Source organism: Limanda limanda, chromosome 10 (assembly GCF_963576545.1).
Source record: "Limanda limanda chromosome 10, fLimLim1.1, whole genome shotgun sequence".
Taxonomy (NCBI): Eukaryota; Metazoa; Chordata; class Actinopteri; order Pleuronectiformes; family Pleuronectidae; genus Limanda; species Limanda limanda.
In genome coordinates, this window is record NC_083645.1 from 27,622,384 (window position 1) to 27,649,883 (window position 27,500).

Here is a 27,500-nt window from a genome sequence, read left to right on the forward strand (position 1 = left end):
CGGAGCTCCTTCTGCCCGCGTCCTCCTCCAGCTCCACCGCCTCCCGAGCAGAGAGCCACCCGGAGGATGATGCTGCTGCTGCCGGTGCTCGCTGCCCGGTGCTGAGGCTCCTCCACGGGGACCAGAGAGGACAGCTGTCCCTCCCTCCCTCCGGGTCTCCCTCCGGTCACCGGCTCTCCCCCCGGTCACCGGCTCTCCCCCCGGCCGGGCTGCAGCTCCAGCCCCGGGAGAGAGGACGCTCCGCCGGGTCCAGGCGCAGCGCAGCGCCGGTCGTGACAGTCAAAGTGGACCGAGGAACCGGATAACTACCCCCCCTCCTCCCCGGTCCCGGTTGGATTGTTTGATTTGTTTCCGGTTCTTTTTCCCCCGGTTCGGTGGATTGTTATCCCGGGTGTTTTTCCCCCGGAGGTCTGGAGCACCGGATCCGCCTGGACACACCGAGGAGCAGCGGAGCCTGTAGCCGGGGCTGGAGCGCTCAGAGCCGGGGACCCGCGCGGCTCTCACCCGGTCCAGGTAGGAAGTTCCGTCCACAGCACCGGTCCAGGTCCACCACCCGGGGTGAGACTCGGTGTGAGACCGGTCCACAGTGAGTCTCACCCCGGCTCGGTCTCACACCAGGACCCGGGTCCGAGCTCCGGGTTCAGCGCAGCAGCTTTACGCACGAATCTGTGAATCCACTTTAAATCTTTTTTACGTTTCTCCTCACGCACGAAGACTTGTGCGTTTGATTCTAAAAACCCGCAGACCTGATGCGGGTGTGTGTGTGTGTCTGTGTGTGTGTGTGTGTGTGTGTGTGTGTGTGTGTGTGTGTGTGTGTGTATATTAAAACACTTGTTGGTTAAATAAAACCAGTTTAAAGCGATTGATGGTTCTCATCCAGCGTCTCATCCTCTGAGGGGATTCGAACCATCACACAACCAACCAACCCCCCCCCCCCCCATTACACTGAACTGGCAAGTGCGTGCTGAGGATGGGGGGGTGGGGGTGGGGTGGGGGTGGGGGGGGGTGGTACAGTGGGATGTGCGGTTCCACTGGTGGGTTTCATTCCGGCTCCATCCGAGGCAGAGAGCGTTCTGCTGGGACTCACAGAGCAGAGAGCAGGGTGGGAGGATGGCAGTCTTAATAATGATAATAATAATAATAATAATAAGAGACAGAAAAGCTTGTCGTGATAATCCATAATAATTGTGTGTTGGCACTGTAACATGAGAGCTGGTGCTTCTCTCACTGTGTGTCTGTGGTCAGCAGCAGATTCTGGATCCTGAGTGAAGCTGGTGGAGTTATGGATGTTATGTTATTATAGGAGTTATGGATGTTATGTTATTATAGGAGTTATGGATGAGGAGAGGCAGGTGGAGATATGACACCACGGCCCAGTGAGCCACTGGTGTGTCAGCGGGGGGGGGGAATCCAGTCCGTCCAGTTCCTCCAGTTCCTCCACCTCCTCCCTGAGAGAGAGAGAGAGAGAGAGAGAGGGTGGTGGGCGTCCGACCTGCTCTACATGATAGAGAAGGAGAGAGAGGGAGAGAGAGGGAGGGTGGTGGGGGGGGGAGTCGGGTATTCACATGCAAACTGCGTCCGCCTCTCCCCGACAGAGAGAGCCGGGGGCTGTGTGGTTAGTAAACGCCGCTGCAGTGGTCGCTGCACGCCATCAGGACGAGCCGTGCGAACGCCACTGGGAACACGGGGCCTGTTTCTGTTCCCACACTTGACCTTTGACCCCTGTCCCCCCTGTCGTCCCCCGTCACCTCGTTCCTTCAGAATCGCTCCAACGACTCTGGCGTGGGCAGGAGAAGTCTCCGTGGCGCCCGTGTGTCTCGGGCGCCGTGTGGCAGCGTCCTCTCTGGTTTCCCGTGGGTTCTAATCTGCAGTTAAACCTCTTTGCTTCTCGTTATTGTCCAAAAAAAAAAAGCCTCCGAGGGTCAGCTTGTGGTTTCAGGTCAAACGGGAGGTTCCCGCCCCCCCCCCGCTCGCCGCTCTGTAAACAGAGATCCATGTTTGAGGTGGAGATACTCGCTCTGAGGTTTTTGCGGTTCCGGTTTTTGGGGCGAGGCCGGAGGTTCGATACCCAGCTCTGGGATTCCTCTCTGCCGCCATCAGCATCCATCCAGGAGGAGGGGGGTGGGGGTGGAACGGCGTCCGTTCTGCACATTCCGGCGTGGAGAACCCGTGGATCTGAGCGAGCTGTGTCGTTAACGCCCGTCATCAAACCGCGAGCCGTGAGGGTGGAAATGGGTTCGGTCTGTGAAATGCGAGCGCTCACATTCCGGCTCCGTGGAGAAAGAAGTGTCCACGCTTCCGATTTATCAGTTTTCACGGCGTCTTCTTCTTCTTCTTCTTCTTCTTCTTCTTCTTCTTCTTCTTCTTCTTCTTCTTCTTCTTCTTCTTCTTCCTTTCGCCCTCAGGTGTGACGCCGGCTTAAAAAACTGACAGTGACACACAGAAGCAACATTTTTCCATTTCTGATAAATTACAAACCGAGGAAGCTGGGCTCTTCTTCGTCTCCGTGAGGAAGACGAGCCGTTAGTCACGTCTGTGGAATCTCACAAACACATTTCTTTCTTTTAAAAAAAAAACCCTTTCATTTGTGGAGTGACTCGTCAATGACCCCGAATATTAATCAGCAAAACAATTTTTACATTTTTTAGACGTCTGAGGAGGTGAAAACATCCAGATTCAGACTTTAATGGTGAAACAGTAGAAATTCACGACAGGGTGACGGGTTCGGAGGCAACGGCTCCATTTGGTTTTGTTTTCCTCCTCGTTAGAGTCGAGGGTCAGCTGTCGCCCCCCCCATCCCTTTTCCCAGAATCCCTCACTCCTCCCATCACTGTCACTCACTGGATCACATCAGGCCACGAGCCTTCGAATTTAAGGAACAAAATCTTGACCTGCTGCAGACGCCCGGAGGAAAAGGTTTAACGAAATCCCGCTCTGGATTTTTCTTTAATCCAAAGTGAAAGCAGAGAATCTGGAGCGAGAGCTTTTGTTTTTTGTTCCCGGGAAAAACACAAACCCGATGTGACAGCTGTTGTTCACGATGTTATTCACGATGTTATTCACGATGTCGTCCACCTGACGCTGCTGTCGTTGTTTCAGCAGCTTTGATTAAAAACATGAAACCTGATGGCGATGGCGGCGCTAGACTCGTCCTCCTGAGGGAATCAGGAACATCACGTTTCATGTGTCAGTCGCCGTCGGACGCTCGCCGCTCGCCGCTCGCCGTCCTCTCCGCCTGTAAACGGATCTGAAAGCTCTTTTATTGAGCCTGTGCTTTTATTGCCGTATTGATTCATCTCTGGTCTTTTCGTGCGTCGGTAGAAATTGGGGTTAAAACCAGTTTGACGCTCTTGAAACTCGCTGCCTGCTGGTTTCACACGTCTGCTCGGGAACAGGAACCCAGCAGCTGCGTGTGATGAGCGTTCGCAGATCCTCATTAATTCTATTTCTGAGCAATTTGACGCTTTTTGTTTTTGGTTAATCGTCAAGAAAATAGTGGAAATATTCAGAGTTGTGAAATTCATTGTGAGAGAAAGACAGAAAAGAGCAAGAGATCCTCAAATATCACAAGTGTTTTTAGATGAGTGAAATTAATTATTTTCTTCTATTTTGGACATAAGTGAAACATCAACCTATTGATTCTCAGTGTGATGACTTTAATCTGATTATTCTGAATTCTCTATTACTAATCAACCAATCGGTGTCGAGATCAAATGTCGTCATTTGTCCGATTAACAGGCCCAAACTTAAATATCGTAAATTTGCTGCTGTCATTTAAATCAGCAAATTTACGAACTTTTACCGTTTTAATAAACTAAACATGAAAAGTGTTTATTCATTTATTAAAGTAATTGTTTAATTGACCAGTTGTTGCTGCTCCGTTCTTTATATAGTTTATATTGAGATGAATTATATCAATTCAACTTAAATGTTTAAATCAAGCTTTTATATGATCATCAACACGTTTCATTTTCAAATGTGAAATGAAAAAATCCTGATAACAAATTGAGAGGATTCTGGAAAATGATGTTAAAAACGATTATTGATGATTTTACATATAATTATATATCGGACTCAGAAATCCAGTTGGTGAAATAAAACAAGTTTAAATCTATAAATTTAACCAAACACAGAAACGTGAATCTACTCGATCGTGTTTTCCTTCAAATCAATCTAAAGAATTGAGCGTTTGGTTTTTATTTGTCATATTCGTCCAGTGATATCGCAGCCGAGTGTTTTTCTTCTCGTGCCGTCGTCGGACATGTGGAATAAATATGTTGCTCGTGGATTTAAAGCGTTTGGATGAAGCCTGATCTTTGCTTCATACCCGCCTGCTGTTCATCTGCCATCCACTCCATTAATCCCCCTGTGCTGCTGCTGGAGGATCAGCGAGTGCATGTGTGAGTGTGGCTCAGCGGTTCGCCTGCACATCCTGTCACTAAAAGGTCACACGTTTGATCCCTGAACCAGATTTCCTGCCTCGGTGCCTCCGAGCGGCACTAAGGAGACAATGGCATCGAAACCCGTCATGAAACCATAAAAAACCAGTGAGTCAACGTTATTTAATCCGACGTTTCGAGTGTGACAGTGAAGTGGCCGCTCCAGTGTCGCGTTTCACACACACAGTGACAGGGACAGTGACACACACACAGTGACACACACACATCTACACAAGGCGTGGACACACTAACAATGTGACCTGTGTGCAGAGGCTCAGGTGTGTTCAGGGAGATTCACGTCTTCACTTCCTCCCACTGTCCACGAATGGTAGAAAAATGTATTTAACATAACCTAACCCTACTTTGATTTAATAGTTTAGTCCATGTCCCGTCTGCTAACATGGAGGTTTAAGGCCGATACTGCAGACGGCCACCAGGGGGGGAATGGAGATTCCTTGGCTTCTGTCTTTATTTACAGTCTGTGGTTTGAACTCGAGCTAAACACATTTATCTGGAAGGAGATTTTTTGTTGTTTTAAAACTTCACCAAACGTGACGAGCGGCAGGTTTATGACGTCCGTGGTTTTCAGGTGAAATTCAAACGGCGCCGCTTTCGTACGATTATCCTGTTCCGATCTTTGGCATCGGTTGAAACGAGACGTGAGACAAAACAAAAGCACACACACACACACACACACACACAAACACAAACACACACACACACACAGGTGGTGTCAGGAGGCCAAAAGACTTGGCTGCTGCATCTGAATAGGGAGGATGTGTTTTTGTGTACGTGTGTGTTTGTGTGTGTTAATCTGGATCAGACAATGGTAGTGAATAGAGTAATCCCCTTTGTGCTGCAAAGGGACCACACACACACTCGCACACACACACACACACACACTCGCACACACACACACACACACAGTGGACTGTCCAGAGAGCTCACCTCATAAACATCCTCTCCATCTGAGATCTGAAAACATCAAAGCGTCTTTTGATTTTTCTCTGTGTGTGTGTGTGTCTGTCTGTGTGGTGATATTTAATTCAAGCAGTGTGTAGTTATGTGTGAGCACGGAGCCCTTGACATTCAGGTTATTGTAGTTTATGCTGTGTGTTGTCTGCTGAACACACACACTCGGGTGTGAAACACACACCTGTGAGACTGGACACAGACACACACACAGGAAGTGGTTTGTGGTGTGGAAGAGGCCGAGGGCGTTGTGTTGCCAGATTTCTCCGAAACGTTGCCAGACGTTAATGGTTTGAAATTGGTCTGATGATGTTTCCTGTGTAATTACTGGAATTAAACTTGACACTCAGTGGTTGTTCCACTTTTTGTGTGACACACATTTTATTTGGTTTCAGTCACAGACGAAGTTTCGCTGTCACTGGATTTCAGGAAGAAACTGTAATTTGCTAATTAGATCTAATGAACAGCAGCAGACTGGCACCAGTGAGAAGAGGTTTCCAGTTTGTCACGTGTTAGAAACCTCATCAGCACTGGGAAGCTTCCAGTCGTTTCACTGGGAGGCTTCAGGGAACCTTCCTCAGACGTTGTGTGTTTTCACTTCCTCAGAACCGGGGTCAACTTTAGCTGACGAGTTTCCTCTCAGTGTTTTCGCAGCAGAGAAGTTTGTCGCACCAACTCGTCTCCCGACTCTTGCACTTTAGGTTAAAACCCGAAACCACGTGTTGCAGCTGCTAAACAACTCGTTTTCCATGAAGGAGACAAAGTCTGAAACTGTCCGAGCTGTGGAGTGAAACCTTGAACTCCTCACGAGTTCAGGTCGAAACCAGTTCCTCTTCCACCAGTGAAGGTCCAGTTGGTTTAGATGTGACCTGACATCAAATGTCGTCATTTGTCCGATTAACAGGCCCAAATTTAAATATTGTTAATTTGCTGCTGTCATTTAAATCAGCAAATTTACGAACTTTTACCGTTTTACTAAACTAAACATGAAAAGTGTTTATTAATTTATCAAAGTAGTTGATTAGTTGAACGAATCGATGAATTGACCAGTCGTTGCTGCTCCGTTCTTTATATAGTTTATATTGAGATGAATTAAATCAATTCAACTTAAATGTTTAAATCAAGCTTTTATATTTTTATAAATGTGAAATAAAAAAATCCTTATATCAAATTGAGATGATTCTGGAAAGTGATGTCTAAAACGATTATTAATGTTTTTACATTTTATATATCGGCCTCAGGAAATCCAGTTGTAATCTGTCGGAGAAATAAATCAAGTTTCAATCTATAAATTGAACCAAACACAGAAACGTGAATCTACTCGATCGTGTTTTGCTTCGTATTAATCTAAAGAATCGAGCGTTTTGGAAACTGTCCGAGCTGTGGAGTGAAACCTTGAACTCCTCACGACGAGTTCAGGTGAACACGGTTGAAACCAGTTCCTCTTCCACCAGTGAAGGTCCAGTTGGTTTAGATCGGACCTGCTGAGGGGCGGGGCCTTGTTGAAGCAGCCAATGAGGCTCTTTGTTATGGAGACGAGGGCTATTTGAGTTGATGGGGGGGGCAGGCTGTACTTTATCAGCTGTTGTCTTGTGTGAGTCTCTGGTGAAGCTCAGTGAGGAGAAGTTCAGCTGCTGCTTCATCATCGACTCAGTGGATCTGAAGGTCAGTTTTTCAGCGCCGGGTTCTTTAGAAAATCATAAATTTCGTACAGTGAATTTAATTTCTTCCTGCTTTGATATATTTACACCAGAGACGTGAAATTCATGAGCCGATCGTCTGTAATCAGATTTCCTAACAGCCTTTCACAGAAGTGATTTGATTCACAGGATTATTTTTTCGCATCAATATTCCGAGTCTTGATTTGTAGCTCATTTAATTAAGTGGATCTGGTTGTTTTGTCTATTTAACACTATTCTGTTTATATTAATAATCCAAAATTGAATTTCACGTGGCAGAAGATTTTATTTATGTCCCAAGCAGTTGGGGAAATAAGCTGGTTTATTAATAAGTGGTATGATTTACAGTTGTTTACAGCAGTGCGGTTGTGTAAATGTCCTCTGATGATCTGTAGCTGTACAAACATCAGTGTTTGGATCAGAACTCATGGATTTGATCGAGCTGCTCGTGTCAGTATTGATTTATTAATGGTTTATTAACTGTCTCAATAATCAATTGATGTTTTTAAGTGAAAATACTGGTTTCTTCTTCACCTCTGGTTTTAAATGTGAATATCAGCTATTAGTTTTAAATAAGCATTTATAACATTCCTCTGTTTGTGATAAAGATGAGACACTTGAACACATCGTTTCGGTCTCTGGTGAAAAGACTGAGGAGGTTCGATCCATTTTCAGACATTTTATCAAACGATCGCTGGAGAAAGGAGTCGACACATCAGATAAATCCATAACTTTCATTTAAACAAGCCACAGTCAGTTGAACATGAAGTCGATCGCGTTGTTTCGCCCGGTTTGTTTTTCATCTAATTTCCTGATGATTTATTTGATCTAAAGTGTTTTTTTAGACAAAAATATCAGATTTAAACGCAGAGAGAATTGGAAACCAACGAGGAGCTGATGTCAGCAGATGTTTTATTCAGCAGGAGGAGGAGCTTAGTGTGTCTGTGACTCGGGCTTGTGTCATGTGACCTAATGTAATGTACAGTGCTGGAGCTCCGGGACGTTAACATGCAAACACACACGCTCTGCATGTCAATACTGGGAAACACACCGGGAGGTAACTGGGCCGTTCAGCTGCTTTGTGATGGAGCCGCTGGTCTGCACACGCCCTCTCTCTCTCCCCCTGTGAGGCTGTGTCTCTCGCCCTCTCTCTCTCCCCTGTCCTCCATTGTGAGGCTGTGTCTCTCGCCCTCTCTCTCTTCCCCTGTCCCCCATTGTGACGCTGTGTCTCTCGCCCTCTCTATCTCTCCCTGTGAGGCTGTGTCTCTCGCCCTCTCTCTCTCTCCCTCTGTCCCCCATTGTGACGCTGTGTCTCTCTCCCTCTCTCTCTCTCCCTCTGTCCCCCATTGTGACGCTGTGTCTTGTTGAGCCCGGTCCTCGCCCGGACCGGCGTCATGTTCGTGAATTCGAGGTTCAAATGGGAAAGGTTAATAATTCAGACAGGTTCCATGTTCAAAAGTTTCACAGTAATACGTTTATTGTATAAGAACAATTATCATATACTTGTTGTGCCCTGTGTCTGAGTCAAAAAGATGACACCTTATTCTAAGATAAAACTGTTGTCGCTAAGCTTGTTCTAAGTATTGTCCTGGTATCAAGTTCCTGTTCCCATCCTTCTGGCTCACAGTTCGCCTGAGGAGCCAACGGTAGAAAACATGTTGTTTTCAGTTCACCAGTTCAGAGTCCACATTTTTTACTTTGTATTATGCAATATTGATTATAAAGACTATACAGCTGATATTATTCATAGGATATAGGTAAAACATAGTCATAAGATAAAGAACAAAACATAGATATATCAACAGTCTCTCGCCCGCTCCAGCTGCCGACACAGCGACTCAGGCCGCCGCTGCTCGGCATCACAAAGAGGACCGTTACTGTCCTTAAGCCCCCCCCCCCCCAAAGCCCATTCCTGTGTCTTTGTAATGTAACACACACACACACACAAACACACACACTCACACATGCTGGTTGAAGGGTTGGTGAGAAAGTTTCAGACTGTGGGAAAAAGGACGAGTTGGACGATCTCTGGCTCCCCCGGCACCGTCCCCGAGGAGACAACACACACACACACACAGACACACAAACACACACACACACACACACAGCAATCAGTACATGTGAACACACATATCAACATGTGTTCATCAACAAACAGGAACTCGCTGCACTTTGATTTTTCTCTCTCTCTCTTGACGTTTGACCCTGAGATTTATTTAGACCCCAAAACTCTCACGACCCGGAATGCTTTTCTTTTTATAAAGACGCGAGTCCACATGTTCCAGTTCAACACTGATCACATGACCACACGGAAACCAGCTATGGTGGATTTGTGTACTTCAGGTCTCGCACCTCGTTTCTGAGCAGTCGACAGTCAGAACCTAAATCTAACTTTTTTACCAGTTCTTACAAATTAAACACTTAAAATGTGTTGATCCAACAGATTTCTAACTGAGAAACTCAAACAACAATCTCCATGATGAATGGTTTCCAGAGGGTTAAAATACCTCAGACACTTTTCCAGTCACGTCTTTCCTGATTTATATTCACCTGCAGGAGAAACACGAGGTCACAGTTAAACCAACTCTCCACGTAGACGCACAGGAAACTGACAAACAGTCACTGGTGACCTGGAAAATCTCTCAAATGTCATTTATTCAGAGTTTATAGTCACATCAGGGCCGTTTCCATGGTAACATAACTTATAATCAGTATATTTATGGTCTGTAGTAAACGGTTAAATGGTTGCAGGTAGATATTCTTCTTTTTTTCCACAGTTATAACTTCTCCCGTTAAGACTGTTGTTATAAACCTGTTGGTATATGTTTATAACGTGGTTATAAGCTCAGTGGACAATTTAAAGTAACATTTTTAATTAGAATCACATAAAACATCAAATATCTGTTTACACCAAATACAACGTGACTTAAATTCTAATTTTAAAATGTACATTTGGTGTCAAAGCAGCTGCATCACAACACTGACGACACAAACTAATTAAACAAATCAAACACTTTTCACACGACTCGTCCGACTCGCTCAGTTTCTCGCAGACTGGACGTCGGCCAGCGTTGTTTCAGCTCCGTTTCCATGGGGACGTGTGAAATGGGCTCAGGGGTCAGAGGTCGGCGGTTCGAGGGTATTTGGCAGCTCCAGAGAAAAATGTGAGAAAAGAAACACACACACTTAAACACACACTGGGGTATTCACATGCACATTCACACTTGCAAACACAGTTAAACCCCCCACCCCCCCTCACACACACACACACACTCATTCCCAGTCATACAGGGGTAATTAGATGTGTGTTTGTGTGTGTGTGTCACAGCAGGGTGCAGAGCAGGCGACACTTGTGTCGAACAAACGCACAAAAGCAACATGTGCTGCTTTTAACCTCGGTTGTTTTCAGCTTTTCTTCGTTTTCTATCGTTTTAAACTGAATCAGTTTGTTTTTGTTCGGTTGTTTGGACCAAGTTTGGATCCGTGGAAAAATGTGATTCTTTGACGTAAAGACAAATTGACTAAAGAATCCAAAATACAAGCACATTTAAAAAAAAAAAAAAATTGACTCACTGCTAATTAATCAGACACCATTTCAATTTCCAGTAAATTTAATAGCAGTTTTAAATTGGATATACATTTTTCGAGATAAAATGCGATTCTGAAGATTTGTGGTCAAACAAGTTGAGAAGTTTCCAGACGTCACAGCAGGTTTTGTTTCCTCGTATTTCTGTGTGTTTTAAAGTTGATAAAGTTCCGACTCGTTGCTTCTCTCTCTCTCTCTCTCTCTCTCTCTCTATCTCCCTCTCTCTCTTTGTCCTTGTTGAAGGACGGGATGTGAGCTGATGTCCCCCCGAGGCTCAATCTGTGTTTTTCTGTGTAAAGACGAGTAGACGGGATGTTGTGATGCGTGAAAGGTCGTTGACATTAAATTAACTTTATTAACACGACTTCACTTTGTGAACGAGAAGCACGGCTCAGATTGTTGATTCGTTTCATGTCGTTCAGTGAACGTGCACAAGGCTCTAGTTCGTGTTTCGGATAATAGGCTCAGAAAATACAAGACTTTACTCCCACACACACACAACACACACACACACACACACACACACACACACACACACACACAGTAAAGTCAGTGTTGCAGCAGTCAGAGGATGAGGAGGAGGAGAGCATCAACACTTCCTGCTCAGCATGCTGATCCATGTTGTGTGTGTGTGTGTGTGTGTGTGTGTGTGTTCCTCCTCAAATCAAGGACGCGAGGAGAGAGAGAGAGAGAAAGAGAGAGAGAGAGAAAGCTCTCTCCAGATTAACCTCGGCGACCTGCAGCTCGGCGTAGGGAGGGAAGTGAGGGAAGTGAGATAGAGGTGAAGAGGGAGTGAGAGTTGGAGACTCACAAACACCAGACGTCAGGTGAAGAGTCGACTTGTCAGTAAAATCTCTTGAGCATCGATCGCAGGATCCGATCCGATCAGTGGAGAGAAAGGTTTTCTTCAGGGAGACAAGACAAGTCTGAATCACTCTCAATCAGTTCGGGTCCTTAAATGAACAAGACTGAGGAAACACAACATGTTCAGTCGTTAAAAAGAGGCAGAAAAGTCCATAAACACAGAAAAACGTCGTGTTAATGTTGACGTGGTTAAATGTCAGGATTTACGTCCTAATTGTTTTTGAAGCAGATCAGAATCTTTATTTTTCTCACTTAGCAACATTTAAAAAGTCTTAAATTTGAGTTCATCTAAGTTACAAATAGTCTCTTGAGTTAATAAACTCGTTACAACATGGAATACCCAGAACATTTAAAAAAGTAAAGTTGTTTTGGTTCAGAATCTGTCGAGCGCTGAATTTCTTTAACGTCAGATCTCAAATAGTTTTTTTTGCTTTTCACTTTGACGTTGAATCCTTCGTCTTTTGGTTCGTTATCCTCTGATGTATTTGTTTCTAATATTTTTATAAATTTCAGACATAACTCGTCCCTCAGTTGCACTTGGGGTCAGTTTGTCGAGTCACAGCATTAAACGGGGAAGTAGAAATAAAAACATCAGGAACAGTAAATATACAAACATACAAGGAAACAAAGGAAACGTAGAAAGTAGATAAACTATATACAAAGAAATCAGAATATTAGCAGTAATGCACAGTTGAAGGAAGTTAAACCTGAAGGAGTTTCTCATGTCGTCCCAGATGTTTGGTGCTTGTGGTTTTATTTGATGAAAGTGGGCGGTGCCACTGACGCACAAACACAAACCTTACGAGTGTACGACAACGATGGAAACCTTAGATGTTGTTTCTGTGACGGAAACTTCAGCAGCTGAACAGTCTTTAGTCTGATGAGTCGGTCGTGACCTGATTCACTGCAGAATAATCTGCTGAGCCTCGTGTCCGTGTGCACGTTTGTGTTTCAGCCCTTAAAACACGTCGATGAACTTTGGATAAACTTGGTTTTTACTGCTTTGATCATCTGCTCAGATAGAAAGACCTCGAACCTCCGGACGTGGACACACAGTGAAATATACACATCGGGCGGACGTCTATCTCTTTGTGGACTTTGGAATGTAATTGGCACCTAAATGCAAAAGTAGAGGAAGTGATGTGGAACATATCTGACATGCATATTCCAAAATTTGTAAATCAAATTAGAACCTCGAGCTTTTGGTTAATTTATTCCGTCGCCTGAACGACTCAGTCAGAAACGTTTGGGATTCTCCCGTCGTCTGTCCGCGAACTCAGAAGCTGTCGTTGTGTTTCTTCATTAGTTTAATTTATTAGTTTAATTCATGTGTTTTCTCCGCTTGTCTCTTTCAGAACGGTGCTGTCGGGCGCAGACATGGCGGCGCTGAGGTGGGAGGTTCCTCTGTTCCTGGCGGTCGTCCTGCTGGTCTCCTGTCACGCCGCACCCAGCGACATCCTGTATCGAGTTCCTGAGGAGCAGCCGCCCAACACGCTGATCGGCAGCCTGGCGTCAGACCGCGGCCTCCCCGACTCCGGCCACCTCTACAAGCTGGAGGTCGGCACGCCGTATCTGCGGGTGGACGGCAAGACGGGCGACATCTACACCACGGAGATCCCCATCGACCGCGAGACGCTGCACGACTGCCGCAACCTGTTCGATGGCGACAAATGTTTCCTGGAGATCGAGGTGTCGATCACCGACATGGTGAAGGGCCTCGGCATGGGGCCGCGGCTCATCGAAGGCCGCATCGAGGTGCTGGACATCAACGACAACACGCCGCAGTTCTCCTCGCCCATCCTTTCCCTCTCCATCCCCGAGAACACGCACATCGGCGCCCTCTTCGCCATCCCCATGGCCAGCGACAGGGACTCTGGAGCCAACGGCGTGGGCGAGTACACGCTGACCACCGGGCCGGACGCCGACCAGCTCTTCGCCCTGCAGGTCGCCTTGGACTCGGACGAGAAGCTGCCGCAGCTGGTGGTCATGGGCGTCCTGGACCGCGAGAAGAAGGACTCGTACGACCTGAACATCAGGGTGGTGGACGGCGGGAAGCCGGCGAGGGCGAGCAGCGCCCTGCTGCGGGTCACCGTCACCGACCAGAACGACAACGTCCCCAAGTTCGAGAGGAGTCACTACGAGGCGGAGCTCCCGGAGAACAGCCTGCTGGGTCACTCCGTGCTGCAGGTCCGTGATCAACCCACCTCACACACGCTCTACCTAGGGTTCTATTAACTTAACCAGTGTTTCTACTCTCAGTACATGTGACCTGCAACAGTCCATTCAAGGATTCATCATTATTCATTATTAATTACTAATATTGATTGATCACTGAAGTTATTTTATTAAGCAAACTATCCAGAAAGTCGCAGGTTGCAGTTTCTAAAAGATCAGATTTGCTGCTTTTCTGAATCAATGTTTCCTGCATTAATTTAACCACAAGACTTTTACCTGTAACACTTTCAGACCCGTAAACTTTAACACTTTTAAATGCAGCGTAAACACATTTATAAAGTGTGATGTTTGCTTCTGGCTTAAGAGATGAGACGTGTGTACGTGACTGATGAAATACATCGAGATTCACTGAAGCAGATTACAGCAAAAGTTGCACTGACGAAAACAACAAAGAAACAACGTTTTTGTAAACGTTGGTTATTCTGTAAAACACCTTTTCAGAGAGATTTTATTTCATTTAGCGCCTCAGGTCTTAATGTTTTAATCTTTTCTGAACTAATGTTCAACCTGTTTTATTTATTGATGTTTTTATTGATTAAGCTGATTAATTTAACCACAAGACTTTTACCTGTAACACTTTTAGACCCGTAAACTTTAACTCTTTTAAATGCAGCGTAAACACATTTATAAAGTGTGATATCTGCGTTGTTCTGGCTTTAGAGATGAGACGTGTGTACGTGACTGATGAAATACATCGAGATTCACTGAAGCAGATTACAGCAAAGTTTCACTGACGAAAACAACGATGAAAATAACTTCACCAACACACGGGCAAAAAAATTGAACATTTTCGTAAACGTTGGTTATTCTTTTAACACTATTTAAGAGCGATTTTATTTCATTCATCGCCTCAGGTCTTAATGTTTTAATCTTTTCTGAACTAATGTTCAACCTGTTTTATTTATCGATGTTTTTATTGATTAAGCTGATTGATAAGTGTGAATCAGATAAACTGATTTTTGGGTTTTATCTCTTAAAGGGGAGTTTCATGGGAGAATATCTTTACCTGTTGTTTTTCATGGGAGGAGTAAAGTTCAGACCTGGAATCAGTTAACTGACAAATACTCATGGTCACCACGTGTTTCTGTTCTCACATGAAACCAGTTAAAGGTTTAAGAAAGAGAGTTGTGTTCACATGGGTGAATCCGTCTCTTCCTCGTGGTCACTGAGCGTTTCAGACTCTGGTGACGCTGAGCCGGACGCCACGCCGCAGCGAGCGCTCACAACCTGCTGCTCAATGGTCCGTACAGACAGATGGTGCGCCCGAGGTGAAGCAGGGCGTGGGATCGCCGCCGTGTGTAGTCACACATTAACCACTGATTCAACTCCACCTTTGAGCTCTTGGCGCCGGGCGGCGCTACGTGATGTGGCGTCCGGCCGAGCGGAGCGGGAAGGTTCCGTTTGGTTCAGCGGCAAAACAAACAAAACCAAAACACCCAGCTCGCGGTTTTCACCCGCCGCTGCTGCTCGCTTCCCGCCCGAGTGCGGAGCGACCAGCCAGCTCTCCGGTGAACCGTGCATGACTTAATCTGAGTCAGTCATGAGATTATCCACGGGGCTTATTGGTGTTATTGCTCAGGATGTGGCTCATCGCATTTCAGAGAGCTGCGGAATCCGTTTCACCTGACGTGCGTTCTGAGGACTCACGGCAGGAAGTCGCTGACTGACAACCTGACCTGCTTAGATCGTCCAATGGCGGCGCAGACGTGTATATCTCTGTCTCTGGACTCGCTCTGTGAAGGAGCCACGTTCCCAATATTCTGAAATATCAGATATTCCAAGTTTCAAGGCAGCTGCTCATCACTTTGTTACCTTGTAAATAATGAAAAACTCAAAGTGAAGTACCTTAAATCACTCCAACTTACTTTACTTGCTTTTTAGGTTCCTCTTAAACTTTTGCTTGAATAAATTATTTTTTTTTAGAAGCTTTCACCGTCTCTCATGACCTTCATTAGCGGATGAGGGAGCGGTTTCTCCTCAGTCGATTTGCAAGTGGACCTTGAGTTAAGGTTTTTTTTTCCTCTTTAAATATTCATGAGCAAATTAGCAGCGACCGAAGTTTAAAGCTCCATTAAAAGCTTGTAAGTGGAGTTAGGTTAAAGAGTTTTTATTCAAATCAAATATTTATTCGATTAAAGATGCAACAACAAAAGTTTAAGTCCACAATAAACACTGTGATGTTTTATTGATTTAGTTTAACACTCAAAAACTTAACGTATGTGTTCATCGGACGTGGATTCCTCAGATTCTGAATTAAAGATAAATAAATATCTTAATTTGCCAGATTTAGTTCGATTGTGTTCACGAGATAAAAGTTTTCTTGGCCTTTAATTGGCTGATGATCTCACGTTTTCGTTGATTAATGGATCAGACGATCGTAATAATCCATCACATTGTTTTTGTCACTTTGTCAGACAAAGCTTCTCCTCGTGTCTCGAGCTCGTTAAAGTCCAGAGAATCTTCTGACTGTCATCGCTCGTGATTAATTCCCCGAAAAGACGATGAACGCATTAAATATTTAGTTGACAGCCCAAAAGCAGATTCCACGCTGAACTACCAAATAGTTATAATGTAATTGAGTCAACAAGAGGCCGACAGGATGTTAACTGTGATAGATTGTCCCTCTGCAGAAAGTCTGGAAGCTGTTTGTTGAGGAATAAACCAAAAGAATTCACTGAAGGAGAGAAAGTGACGGTTTGATGTGATTTACAGTCGGAGCAGCAGAGAAATTAGATGTTTGCTGAATTAAATGAGCTCTGAACTTGCAGGGCCTCTGATGATTGAAGAAAGCGCCGGGTCTCTGGTAACAGTTTATATTTGCTGTACTTTGGACTTGGCGAGCAGCCAGCGACGCTCCGGCTTCATCACAGCGACTCCGGCTCCAGCTGCTCAATACACAATTCTCCCAAGCTGTCAATAATTCACCGCTGCTCGGTGGTGTCCGCGACTCAAAGCCACGGCCGGAGGAAAGGAAATCAATGGGCAGCAGAAATTATAATTTCGCTGTAATGCTTTCTTTAACCTCAACCTCTCTGACCCGGATCAGTGGCTTCCACGCTCGCCCCCCCCCCCGGGCGCCGTGGACTCTCTGTCACACTCTGTGATCCTGAGCAGACAGGAAACCAGATATTTATTATGTGACAGCACCGTGAGCCGGAGTCTGTTAAAGGAGCGTCGCTCACATACTCTGCCAGATGTTTAACTGCTTCAACACGGATTTCCTCCTCAGATGTTCATTCAAAGACTTAATTTCCCGTCAAAGACATTGTCACGTTCTCTGTTTCCCTTGATGCAGCACTTCACTTCATTGAATACATTGTTATGGATGCCACATCGCAGAAATGCAAATATTTAAGATTGTAACATTTTCCCAAAGTCCATCGCAACAAGCGATGTTTGGTTTCATAAATCAGGAGGTTGGAATTCTCAGAGATTATTTTACTTTCTTGCTGAGAAAAACACGATTTCATGTCTAAATGGCAAATATCAGACTGCTAGCAGCCAGGTTAGCTTAGCTTAACATAAAGTAAAGAGCTACAGAATATAATTATTTTTATTAATGACAGTAATTATGACGTTTATCAATTAATCATGACCAGATAGTGAAAAGCCACAGAACGCCAAAGTCTGTCAGTAATATAAGAGAAATATTGTCTAAACACCTGGAGCTGTCAATTTAATCATAATTGTTTATTTACTACAAAAGCTTAAATGTAAAATCATCAAATTTTGGGTTTGTGGAAATATGTCATCTTAATTATTAAGCATTAAATGAAACACAGGCTAACAGTTTCCCTGTGTCTCCAGTCTTTATGCTAAGCTAAGCTAACAGACAGTGTCTCTATGCATGTGCAGATAGAAGATTTTCTTTTTTTAATCTTCTTGTCTAATTCTTGGCAAACCAAAGCAAATAAGTAATTAAAGTTTTCCTTTATAAATCCTTGGCACGGTCACTTGGGTTTATAGTAGAGTTCTGTGTCCTTGGCCCAGATAACAGACGTTTTATTGTTTGTGTAAATAAGCCCAGAATATTCCCACCCCTCTCTGGCACATTCGTGTTTTTCAAGAAACCAATATTTTGAGGACTTAAATTTTAGGAGATGATTCTGCTGAGTGGAAACCTGGCTCGGATCCAGTTCTGCTTTGGAGGAGTAAACTCTAAAAGCCCTCATCACATTACTGAGAGTCCCAGGTGAAGGAAAAGCTGAACCAGCAGCACCTGGGACATTTAAATCAGCTGTTCAACAACTAGTTCAATTGGAACTACACGCCGACCTACATTTCCTCACAGCAGCCGAGGCGTTGAACGAACGCAATTAAAAAGTATTAGATGTTTAGATAGGAAGGCGTCTTAATGAGCAGCTCCTAAGTGACATTGTGCTGACTGCTCGTCCCACCTAATCGACTAATTACCTCCATTTACTTTGGGTGTGGGCGTGTGAGGCCGGACCGTGGCCGACGCTGCTCCGTCCTCTGCGATGTCCTAATGGGCCCGAGGAGCCTTCTTCATAACGGGAGGAACATTAGCACTGAGCCGCTCCATGTTGCTGTGTGGGGGTTTGCACTCAGCTACGATCGTCTGTTCTGTTTCACACATGACAGAGAACATGCAAAGGCTTGTGTGGAGCTGCTTTAGTTACGATTTTGATTCTGAGAGATTAAATAGTGAAACAGATTTAACCGAACGGCTGCTTCTAACACATAACTTTTGAATTGACCTGACAGGAATCGGTCAAATAAGAGTTCAAGTTTGCACGTGTGAAACTGGCTCATTAAAGTTTGTTAGTTGTGATGATTTCTCAGAGGAACCAGGACAGTGGTTTAAACTAACCCTCTCTTCTCGCCCCTGTAGGTCAGAGCCAATGATGCAGACACCGGCATCAACGGAGATATCGACTACAGCCTCCATCAGGCGTCGGAGACCGTTCAGAGGCTTCTGCGCATCGACCGCTCCACTGGAATCATCTACGTCAAAGGCCAAGTGGACCGCGAGGAGGAGAGTTTCCTCAAGTTCTTCGTGGGTGCGAGAGATCGTGGGCCCAACTCCAAGTACTCCAAGGTCCTGGTGACCATCAACGTCCGGGATCACAATGACAACGCACCAGCCATCGAGATCCGTGGCATCGGCTTGGTGACGCATCAAGACGGTGTGGCCAACATCTCTGAGGACATGCCCATCGGGACCCCGGTGGCGTTGGTCCAGGTGTCAGATCGTGACGAGGGGGAAAATGCTGTGGTTACTTGTGTAGTCGCCGGTGACGTCCCATTCCAGCTCCGACCTGCAAGTGAGTCCGCCAACGATCGGAAGAGGAAGTATTTCCTGCAGACAACGACCCCGCTGGATTATGAGCGTGTAAAGGATTACAGAATTGAAATTGTCGCTGTGGATTCTGGGAACCCAGCCCTGTCCAGCACCAACTCCCTCAAAGTCCAGGTCACTGACGTGAACGACAACACGCCGACCTTCTCCCCTGCGATGCTCGAGGTGGACTTTCCAGAGGGAAATCAGCCAGGTGATAAAATTACGGATGTCGTGGCAACGGATGCAGACAGTGGCACCAACGCGGAACTGACCTATAGCATCATCGAGCACACAGCCACCAGACTCTTTGAGATCGACTCCAACACAGGGCAGCTGCGTGTGAAGAACCTGTTGGATCGGGAGGATACCGAGCGCTACGAGTTCCGCGTGGCAGCCGCAGACAAGGGGGTTCCAAGCAAAACTGGCACTGCTACAGTGGTGATCAATGTTCTGGACCGCAACGACAACGACCCCAAATTTATGCTGAGCGGCTACAGCTTCTCCGTCATTGAGAACATGGCTCCGCTCAACCCTGTTGGCGTGGTGACCGTCACTGATGCTGATAAAGGTGAAAACGCCAGAGTCAGGCTGTTTGTGGAACCGGACAACGGGAAGTTTGTCATCCAGAATGGCACCGGGACCATCCTGTCCAGCATCTCCTTTGACCGTGAGAAGGAGAGCACCTACACCTTCCGCCTGAGAGCCGTGGATGGAGGTGACCCTCCTCGATCTTCTTACGTAGGAGTGACCATCAATGTCCTGGATGAGAACGATAACGCCCCCTATGTCACCAAACCGGCCAACTCCACCTACACTTACTTGACACCTGTCACTCAACCGGAGACCCTAGTGGAGGTGGTGGAGGCTGAGGATATTGACTCTGGACCCAATGCTGAGCTGGTCTACACCATCACAGGTGGAAACCCGTTTGAGCTGTTCCACATCGCGCCCAACAGCGGGGAGATCACGCTGGCGCAGGAATTCACTGGAAAGCACAATGGACTGCACCGACTTGTCGTACGGGTCAGTGACAAAGGCAAACCTCCACGCCACACCACTGCCCTGGTCCACGTGTTTGTCAACGACACCAAGTCCAACGTGTCCGTCATCGAGGCGCTGGTGGGACACAGCCTCTACACCCCTCTGGACAGGGACATCGCCGGGGATCCCAACTACGCCCTTGCTCAGCGCAGCAACATCCTGTACGGCAGCCTGGCAGGGATCGCTGGTGTGATCATGGTCATCGTAGCCGTGGTGGTCATTAGACACCGGCTGCAGAAGGAAGCCAAGAGCGGCTATCAGGCCGGCAAGAAGGAGAGCAAGGACCTGTACGCTCCGAAGCAGGGACCCAAAAATGGCAAAGGGAAAAAGAGCAAAAAGGGTCGAGCTCCAAAACCTGCCAAGCCCCTGGAGGAGGAGGAGGAGGCCAGTCTGCAGAAAGGCCTCAAGTTCAACCTCATTAACGAGAGTGTCAACGACAGTCCCAGAATCCACCTGCCCCTGAACTACCCACCGGGAAGCCCCGATCTGGGGCGACACTATCGCTCCAATTCGCCCCTCCCCTCCATCCAGCTGCAGCCACAGTCGCCTTCCGCCTCCAAGAAGCACCAGGCGGTTCAGGACCTGCCTGCCACCAACACCTTTGTGGGAACAGGGGACAACAACTCCACAGGCTCCGACCAATATTCGGATTACAGCTACAAGGCCAACCCGCCCAAATACAGCAGCAAACAGGTAGGAGACTACGCCAACAGTTCAATGTACAACAGGGACATCTATTGGACCGACCGGGTGTGGTAGTCATGCTGGGACTGATTTGGCACTGCCAAGATTCTTCCACCAAAGTCGCACTGATTCCCCTGCACAGCACCTGCCTCCAAACTGTCATTTCCCCCTTTTTTTTATTTGGTTTTGCTTTTGTTCATCATTTCTTTTCTGTTCAGATTTTGGTTTATACCACAGTATTCACACCATGAAGGATTTCATCAAGGATAGACCAGATATGGGTTTAACAATATTATCAGCTGACATTTGAGTGGAACATGGAAACCAGAGACTCCTACATGAACTGGTCCAGAACACCATGGGGGGGTTTCTAATGTGTTAAATGAAGACTTCCTGGTTTATTACATCACATGATGTTAAATCTTCCACATAAAGATAAAGAGACAAAAAGATAAATGCACAAAGATGCAAACCCTGGATTAAGGGTCCACTGCTGATCTGGTGAATCCCACTCGGGTCTATCCTTAGCTTCCATATGTTCATCCTTTGTTTGATTTGTTTTTGCTTTCACCTGTTCATGTTTGATTTGTGTTCACCTTTTCACGGTGGGTTAAATGAAGTAGCTTCCGAGTTTCTCCTTTTTTTTATGAGTCACAAATGTTTTGAATCTGGAGTTTCTTTGTAGAAGGTTCACACTGACAACCTCATTAAGTCTGAATGTGTTTTTCTTTTCCGTCTTTGTTTTTGTTTTTCCTCCTGGCGAGCTGGCTCAAAGTCTGAAAGCCTCTTTACGGCCTGATCAGCTCGTTGAAGTGTGACAAAGAGTGACTGGGAATTCCTGAGTTTTATTTTTTTGTACCAGTTTTATTGTTCCTGGGCTTTGTTTCCCCGGGAAGTCGAGCGGCCGAGCGGCACTTCAGAGTCTTTCCATCCAGTTCAGAAGCATTTAAGGTAATTTCAGCTCAGTCATGGGGCCGAGCGGCGGAGAGAGAAATAAAGAAAGGGAATGAGAAGGTGTAAAAAAAACCACTATGAAGGAAAAGGTACACTAAGACTCAACACAACCGTTTCTTAACCTCTGCTCCTCCCGTCACTTCGGCTGAAATACGACTTCATTTTGCCGTGTTCCCAATCACCGGGGCTGAAAAGTCAATTGTTTGCACAGATTAATGGCAGGTAATTTTCCAGGCGCCTGCCTTTCTACCCAGAGTGCCTTGCTCTATTCTATTTAATGTACAAAAAAAGGGGGGGGGGAGGGGGGGGTTGGAGATGGGGGCCATTAACTGCGTGATCGTGACAAGCTTTCACGCCACGTCGGCTCTTTCCTGCGGCTGCACGTTGATGGACCCGAGGCTGTGAAATGAAACTGTCATGTGCACTGTGAAATCCATGGAGACAATCACGCTCTGGCTCGGCGGCCATGTTGGATCTGTACATATATGTGATGTCAAAGACTTTATTTTGTTTGTTTGCTTTTTTCATCTGCTGTTTATGTTGCAACATTATTGTGTGTGTTGTGTGTGTGCTTATTAACAAGGACATTTCATTGTTCTCCTGCATATTTAAAAACTTGCATTCATGTGAATACCTGAACCAAAGACTCACACACACACACACACACACACACACACCTGCGTATGCATTCCTATCATTATCATACAGTTCCTATGAAGCTGTGTTTCCTGTCTGGTCGGTTCTGCAGAGTTTCTGCTGGAGTTCGCAGATTGCTAACGTCCTGCTGGGTTAATGTTCAGCCTTTAACGCTCAAACCCGCAGGCGTCACACTTCACTCGAGTCGGATTGAAAAGCCCCTCGGCCTCATATCAACTCTGCTCCATCACGCACATGCTAATCCATGTCCCCCCCCCCCCTCTGTGGGGGAGGTAATTGTACAGTGTTTTGTTTTCTGTTTGTTTTTTACAGCGTAAAGCAGAATTTATTTCAATAAACATGTTGCTTAAATGTTAAAGTGGCGCTCTCTGTGCTTTCACTGGGTGGTGGTGGTGGGGGGGTGGGTGGTGGTAACAGTGGTGTAGTCTCAGTGTTTCATTCTCATTCTCATCCCTCACTCCTGGAGAGAGATATATGTGCTGCATGTTTCCTGCATGAATATGTTCATTTGCTTTTATTTCATCAAGATATTTTTCTGCAAATGAGACCGATCACAAGAACACAGTCGACAAATCAAAGACACAATCACACAACACAGGAGACTGAGAAACAAGGAATCGAGTAAAACACTCAAAAGAATCGTGAGATAATGAAGTGTATTATTTATTTAAGACTCAGTAGTTTGAGGGCAGTTTGTAATTCATATCATTTGAATGTTGTATGGTGAGTAAAACCAGTTCTCAAACTGAATCGTGTTGTATCGACTGAAATGAGGAAACGTGAAGAACGTTGTTTTAAATGTTTAGAGGAACCACTTTAAAAGAAAACTAAAACAATAAAGACACTTAACATTTAAAATGGAGGACAATAAAAATTATTAAAAGAAAAGTGACAAAGATATTGATTCAGCAATAAATCAAATAAAATAGAGGTCTACTCTGTCAACACATCCTGATTAAAGCTTGTGAAAAAAGACATTTGTTGCAGCAGAGTTCAGAGAACTTTTCAGTCTTAGAACTCGTCTGCGATTAAAAGGTGATAATTGAAAATCATTAAAGTCGGACTGAAGACAAGCGGAGCCTGAGGCATAAAGAACAGTGTCATCAGCAAAGAAACAAACACTGACGTATTGATTATGTAATTTATGTAAAACTGCCTCAGACACGAGGCCGACGCCCGTGAGCAAAGTGTCTCTGACGTCCAGACGCCATCAGCGACGTCTGAGGGAGGAGCCACTCGAGCGTGACCTCATCTCGAAGGGGGGGGGGGATTTTATGATCACAAATGCTCTGGAGAGATCGATTCAGAAGAGGGCAGAACAGAATTGTTTTTTTTCAAATGACTGAACCTGCAGCCGTTATTGTACCGTGACCCTCGGGGGGGTGGAGGGGAGGAGCCAGACTGCTGCTGTGTGTTTAGTGAGTCAACAAAGGTGAAGTCGTACTTTAACCAGCGACCAGTTTGAATTCAAATCACAACACATGAGTCAAAGCAACAAGACACTTTAGTTACAGAAGTTAGAAAACATTAACATCATTATACATTAAAATCAATAATCAATTAAAGAATCTGTCATCCTCACAGACGTTGGTAAAAACAAAGGTTAATATATTTATTATTTAGAAACAGACACTGATTAACAGATCATGTGAAGTTTAGTGTCACAAAGAAATATACATGAAAGTTTCCAGGATCAAACATGTGACTTTATACAGATGAACTTGAATCTGTCGATGGACGAATCATCGTCTCCGATGCACGAGTTCATAAACTCATTTTATCAACATGCACTTTTCATGGAACATTGAAATTGATCAGAAAGATGAATTCTTACAGTGAATTAGTTTTATAAACCAACGTGCTCGGATTGTTCAGTGACGCAGTGACAGCAGCAGGAGACGGGAGCTGAGGAATCCAACGACCAGTGAACGCATCACCTGAGTCTGTGACTAAATCCACAGCGCTGCCTACCTGTTGGCATGTGGCCTGTGTACACACAGACACACACACACACACACACACACAGACACACACACACATACACACACACAAACAGACACACAGACACACACATACACACACACAGACACACACACACACAGACACACACACACACAGACACACACACACACAGACACACACATACACACACACACAGACACACACACAGACACACACACACACACACAGACACACACATACACACACACAGACACACACACACAGATACAGCCATGGACTTTGAACCTGCAATGAGACAACAACAGGTGCCGAACCTGCCAGGGTCAAAGGTTAAATATCACTCAGGAAGAGTTATTAGCAGGCGAGGGTAAAGAGGTCAAAGGTTAATGAGGTCACAGCCTGCCCCCCCCCCCCCCCCCCCCACCGCCCTGTCTGGAATCCACATTAACAGTCCAGTAACGCACTTTGTGCTTTTACGTGGACCAACTCCGCTGTCTCTATGGTAACACAAAGACCTGTGTGTGTGTGTGTGTGTGTGTGTGTGTGTGTGTGTGTGTGTGTGTGTGAGTGTGTGTGAGTGTGTGTGTGCTAACTCATAGAACTGACCAACCCTCCCCCCACCCCCCCTACAATCCAGCACAATCCCTCCTTCTATGGAGAGCTCTGCCCTTTAAATGAAGAAGTGTGTGTCTGTGTGTGTGTCTGTGTGTGTGTGTGTGTCTGTGTGAGTGTGTGTCTGTGTGTGTGTCTGTGTGTGTGTGTGTCTGTGTGTGTCTGTGTGTGTGTGTGTGTGTGTAAGCCCTGACACATCTAACAAACTGTCTCTCTTTGGCTGGATGCTAACAGGCTGATTTTCATATTTCCATGTAAACAATCAGATAAAGGTCACTTTCAGAGTCTGGTGGTTCAAGACATTTTGGGACGTTCATGTTCTTTAAGAGTTTTAAGGTCGGACTCTTGGACTCGAGCCGACATCGATGCTGATGTTGACGAACGAGCTTTGGGGAGAAAGTGTAAACATCTGCAACAGGTTGTGAATATTCTTCTGTCTCCACGTCGGAGGCTCCTCATCCAGATGTGCTCTTCAGGTTCCTTCTCATCTGCATCTTCACCTAAATCATTAAGTTAATATTCAAGCTGTTAACAACTGTTACATGATAAAGATAAATATACTTAAAGAAAGCATTGAACCTTTAGAAAAACCCTGTTATATCAAAGTTTAACTATTTTAATTCAAGCAACACTATAATTAAGTTATAAAGTTAAATATAATACTGTAAAAATAAAGATCTAAAAAATTGTATAAAGTTAAAGTCAATTAAAGTAAATAAATGTATTGTTATTATTAAGTTTAAAAAGTGTAATAAATAACTGTTAATACTGTTAAATAAAGAATTGTTTGAATACAAATATTGTAAAATAAATCTTTAAGTACTTATATAAAGTTGATTAAGTAAAGTATCTTACCACAGTATTAAAACATCTCATCTCCATGTCTGTAACTCCAACATCCTTCAGAGAACTGATCCTGTTTCCTGGTGCGTTTATGAACACATGAGAAGAAACTTGTTGACTTTCAATGGTTAATAATTAATTCACAGTTATTGAGCAGGTTTATAAAACCTTCTCTAAAGCAGTAACAGCTCCCAGGAGAGTTTTTCCATTTCACTGGACGTGTTAATGTTCACATTAAACTCTCATCACTTTGCTCGGCAGCAGTTTCAGTTCATTACTTGATCACTGATTTAAAACAGGTGATTTGAATCAATAGCACGTTCACCTGCACATTGACAGACACACAACTTCCTGTTGTCAGGGAAACACACTGTCATGGCGGCCGTTAGCCAACAAGTGGCTTCTGCTCCCCGAGGGAAACTGAAGCATTTGAGCTTCAGCGAGACACGTCCTGACGACAGAATGTTTCTGCAGCTGCAGTCAGATTTTAAATAAAGACCTGATCTTTAAACTGAATCTGCTATTTTTAAAAACAGCTGCATTCAAGATGGAAATTCCCTCGTTTGAAGTTTCACTTCCAGGTTTTTTCACAGCGAACGAGGTCAGGACGCTGGGAAGCAGATCTCAGAGTTCCTCTGCTCGTCAGGATGTCTGTTGTGAAGCTTGAGAACTTTTCACTGAACTCAAGAACTTCACCTGCATTTATGATTCGTGAAATCGGGTCAACCCCAAATAATCCTTTTCCTTCTCCTGAGGAAAGACTCGGCCGCAGCAGCTACGTAGAATTCAATAATTAGGTCAAAGTAAAGTTACAAACACGTAACTTCACTGCATCAACAACAGCTGGATTATATCCTGGAATCTACTAAAATCTGGGATTAAATCCCATATTTAATTTCAGGATCGACCGATGAACCAAAGAGTCGTGGAATCCTGAGGAGACGACGTTATCAACCAGACTTAATTAATTAATTGAATCCTGAGTTTCACACACAGCTGTTCTACCAACATCGTTATGACTTTAAAGTTGTGGATAAACTCTTGGACCATGAATTATGATTCTATTGTCAGTAAAGTAAGTAAGTAAGAAATTAAATAATTTGTTGACTCGCTCCAAATAGAATAGAAAATAAAATTTAGATTTTTTGCAGACACACACAGACACTCAACATGATGTTTCCAGGACAACAGATGGTCGACCATCACACTCGTTCTTCTGATGAAACCTCCATCCAGACTTTTCATGCATCTTCACCGTTTAGTCAAAAATGTAAATTTGTCAGATATTTCGGATTTTACGACCAAATAACAGCAAAATTAACGTTGTTCCCATCGACCTCAGCTGCACTTTGCGTTTAGTGCTAATTAGCAAATGATGCTGAAGCTAATTATCAAACATTAACGTGTCGTTCAGAGTGTTTGAACGTGCAGATGTTTGTGTTTAGCCTCAGTTCAGCCGTAAACTCTCCATCGTCTCACTCACGTTTAAAAGAGATTTTCTCCGCTAGACTTAAACATGAATAAAGATAAACAGAGAAATTGAACTGAACTTGGTAATTTACTCACAATAGTTGTGTAGTAAACCAGGAGGTCGTGAGCAGATCTTTGTGTTTCTGTAGGATTCAACATTTTCACTTTCTCCTCCTTCTAAAGGCCCAGATGTGATTGTG

The 27,500-nt window shown here is 45.0% G+C and overlaps 1 protein-coding gene across 1 annotated transcript in view; it reads left to right on the forward strand.

Moving 5' to 3' along the window:
* Positions 1 to 6: 6 nt before the first annotated feature.
* Positions 7 to 27,500, forward strand: part of LOC133011301 (protocadherin-1-like) — a 182,002-nt gene continuing 154,508 nt past the window's right edge. Inside the window, exons 1-3 of the mRNA XM_061078997.1 lie at positions 7 to 513; positions 12,896 to 13,727; positions 18,628 to 20,811. Of these exons, the coding sequence (XP_060934980.1) occupies positions 12,918 to 13,727; positions 18,628 to 20,811 (2,994 nt within the window). The 5' untranslated portion in view covers positions 7 to 513; positions 12,896 to 12,917. The remainder of the gene's footprint in view (positions 514 to 12,895; positions 13,728 to 18,627; positions 20,812 to 27,500) is intronic.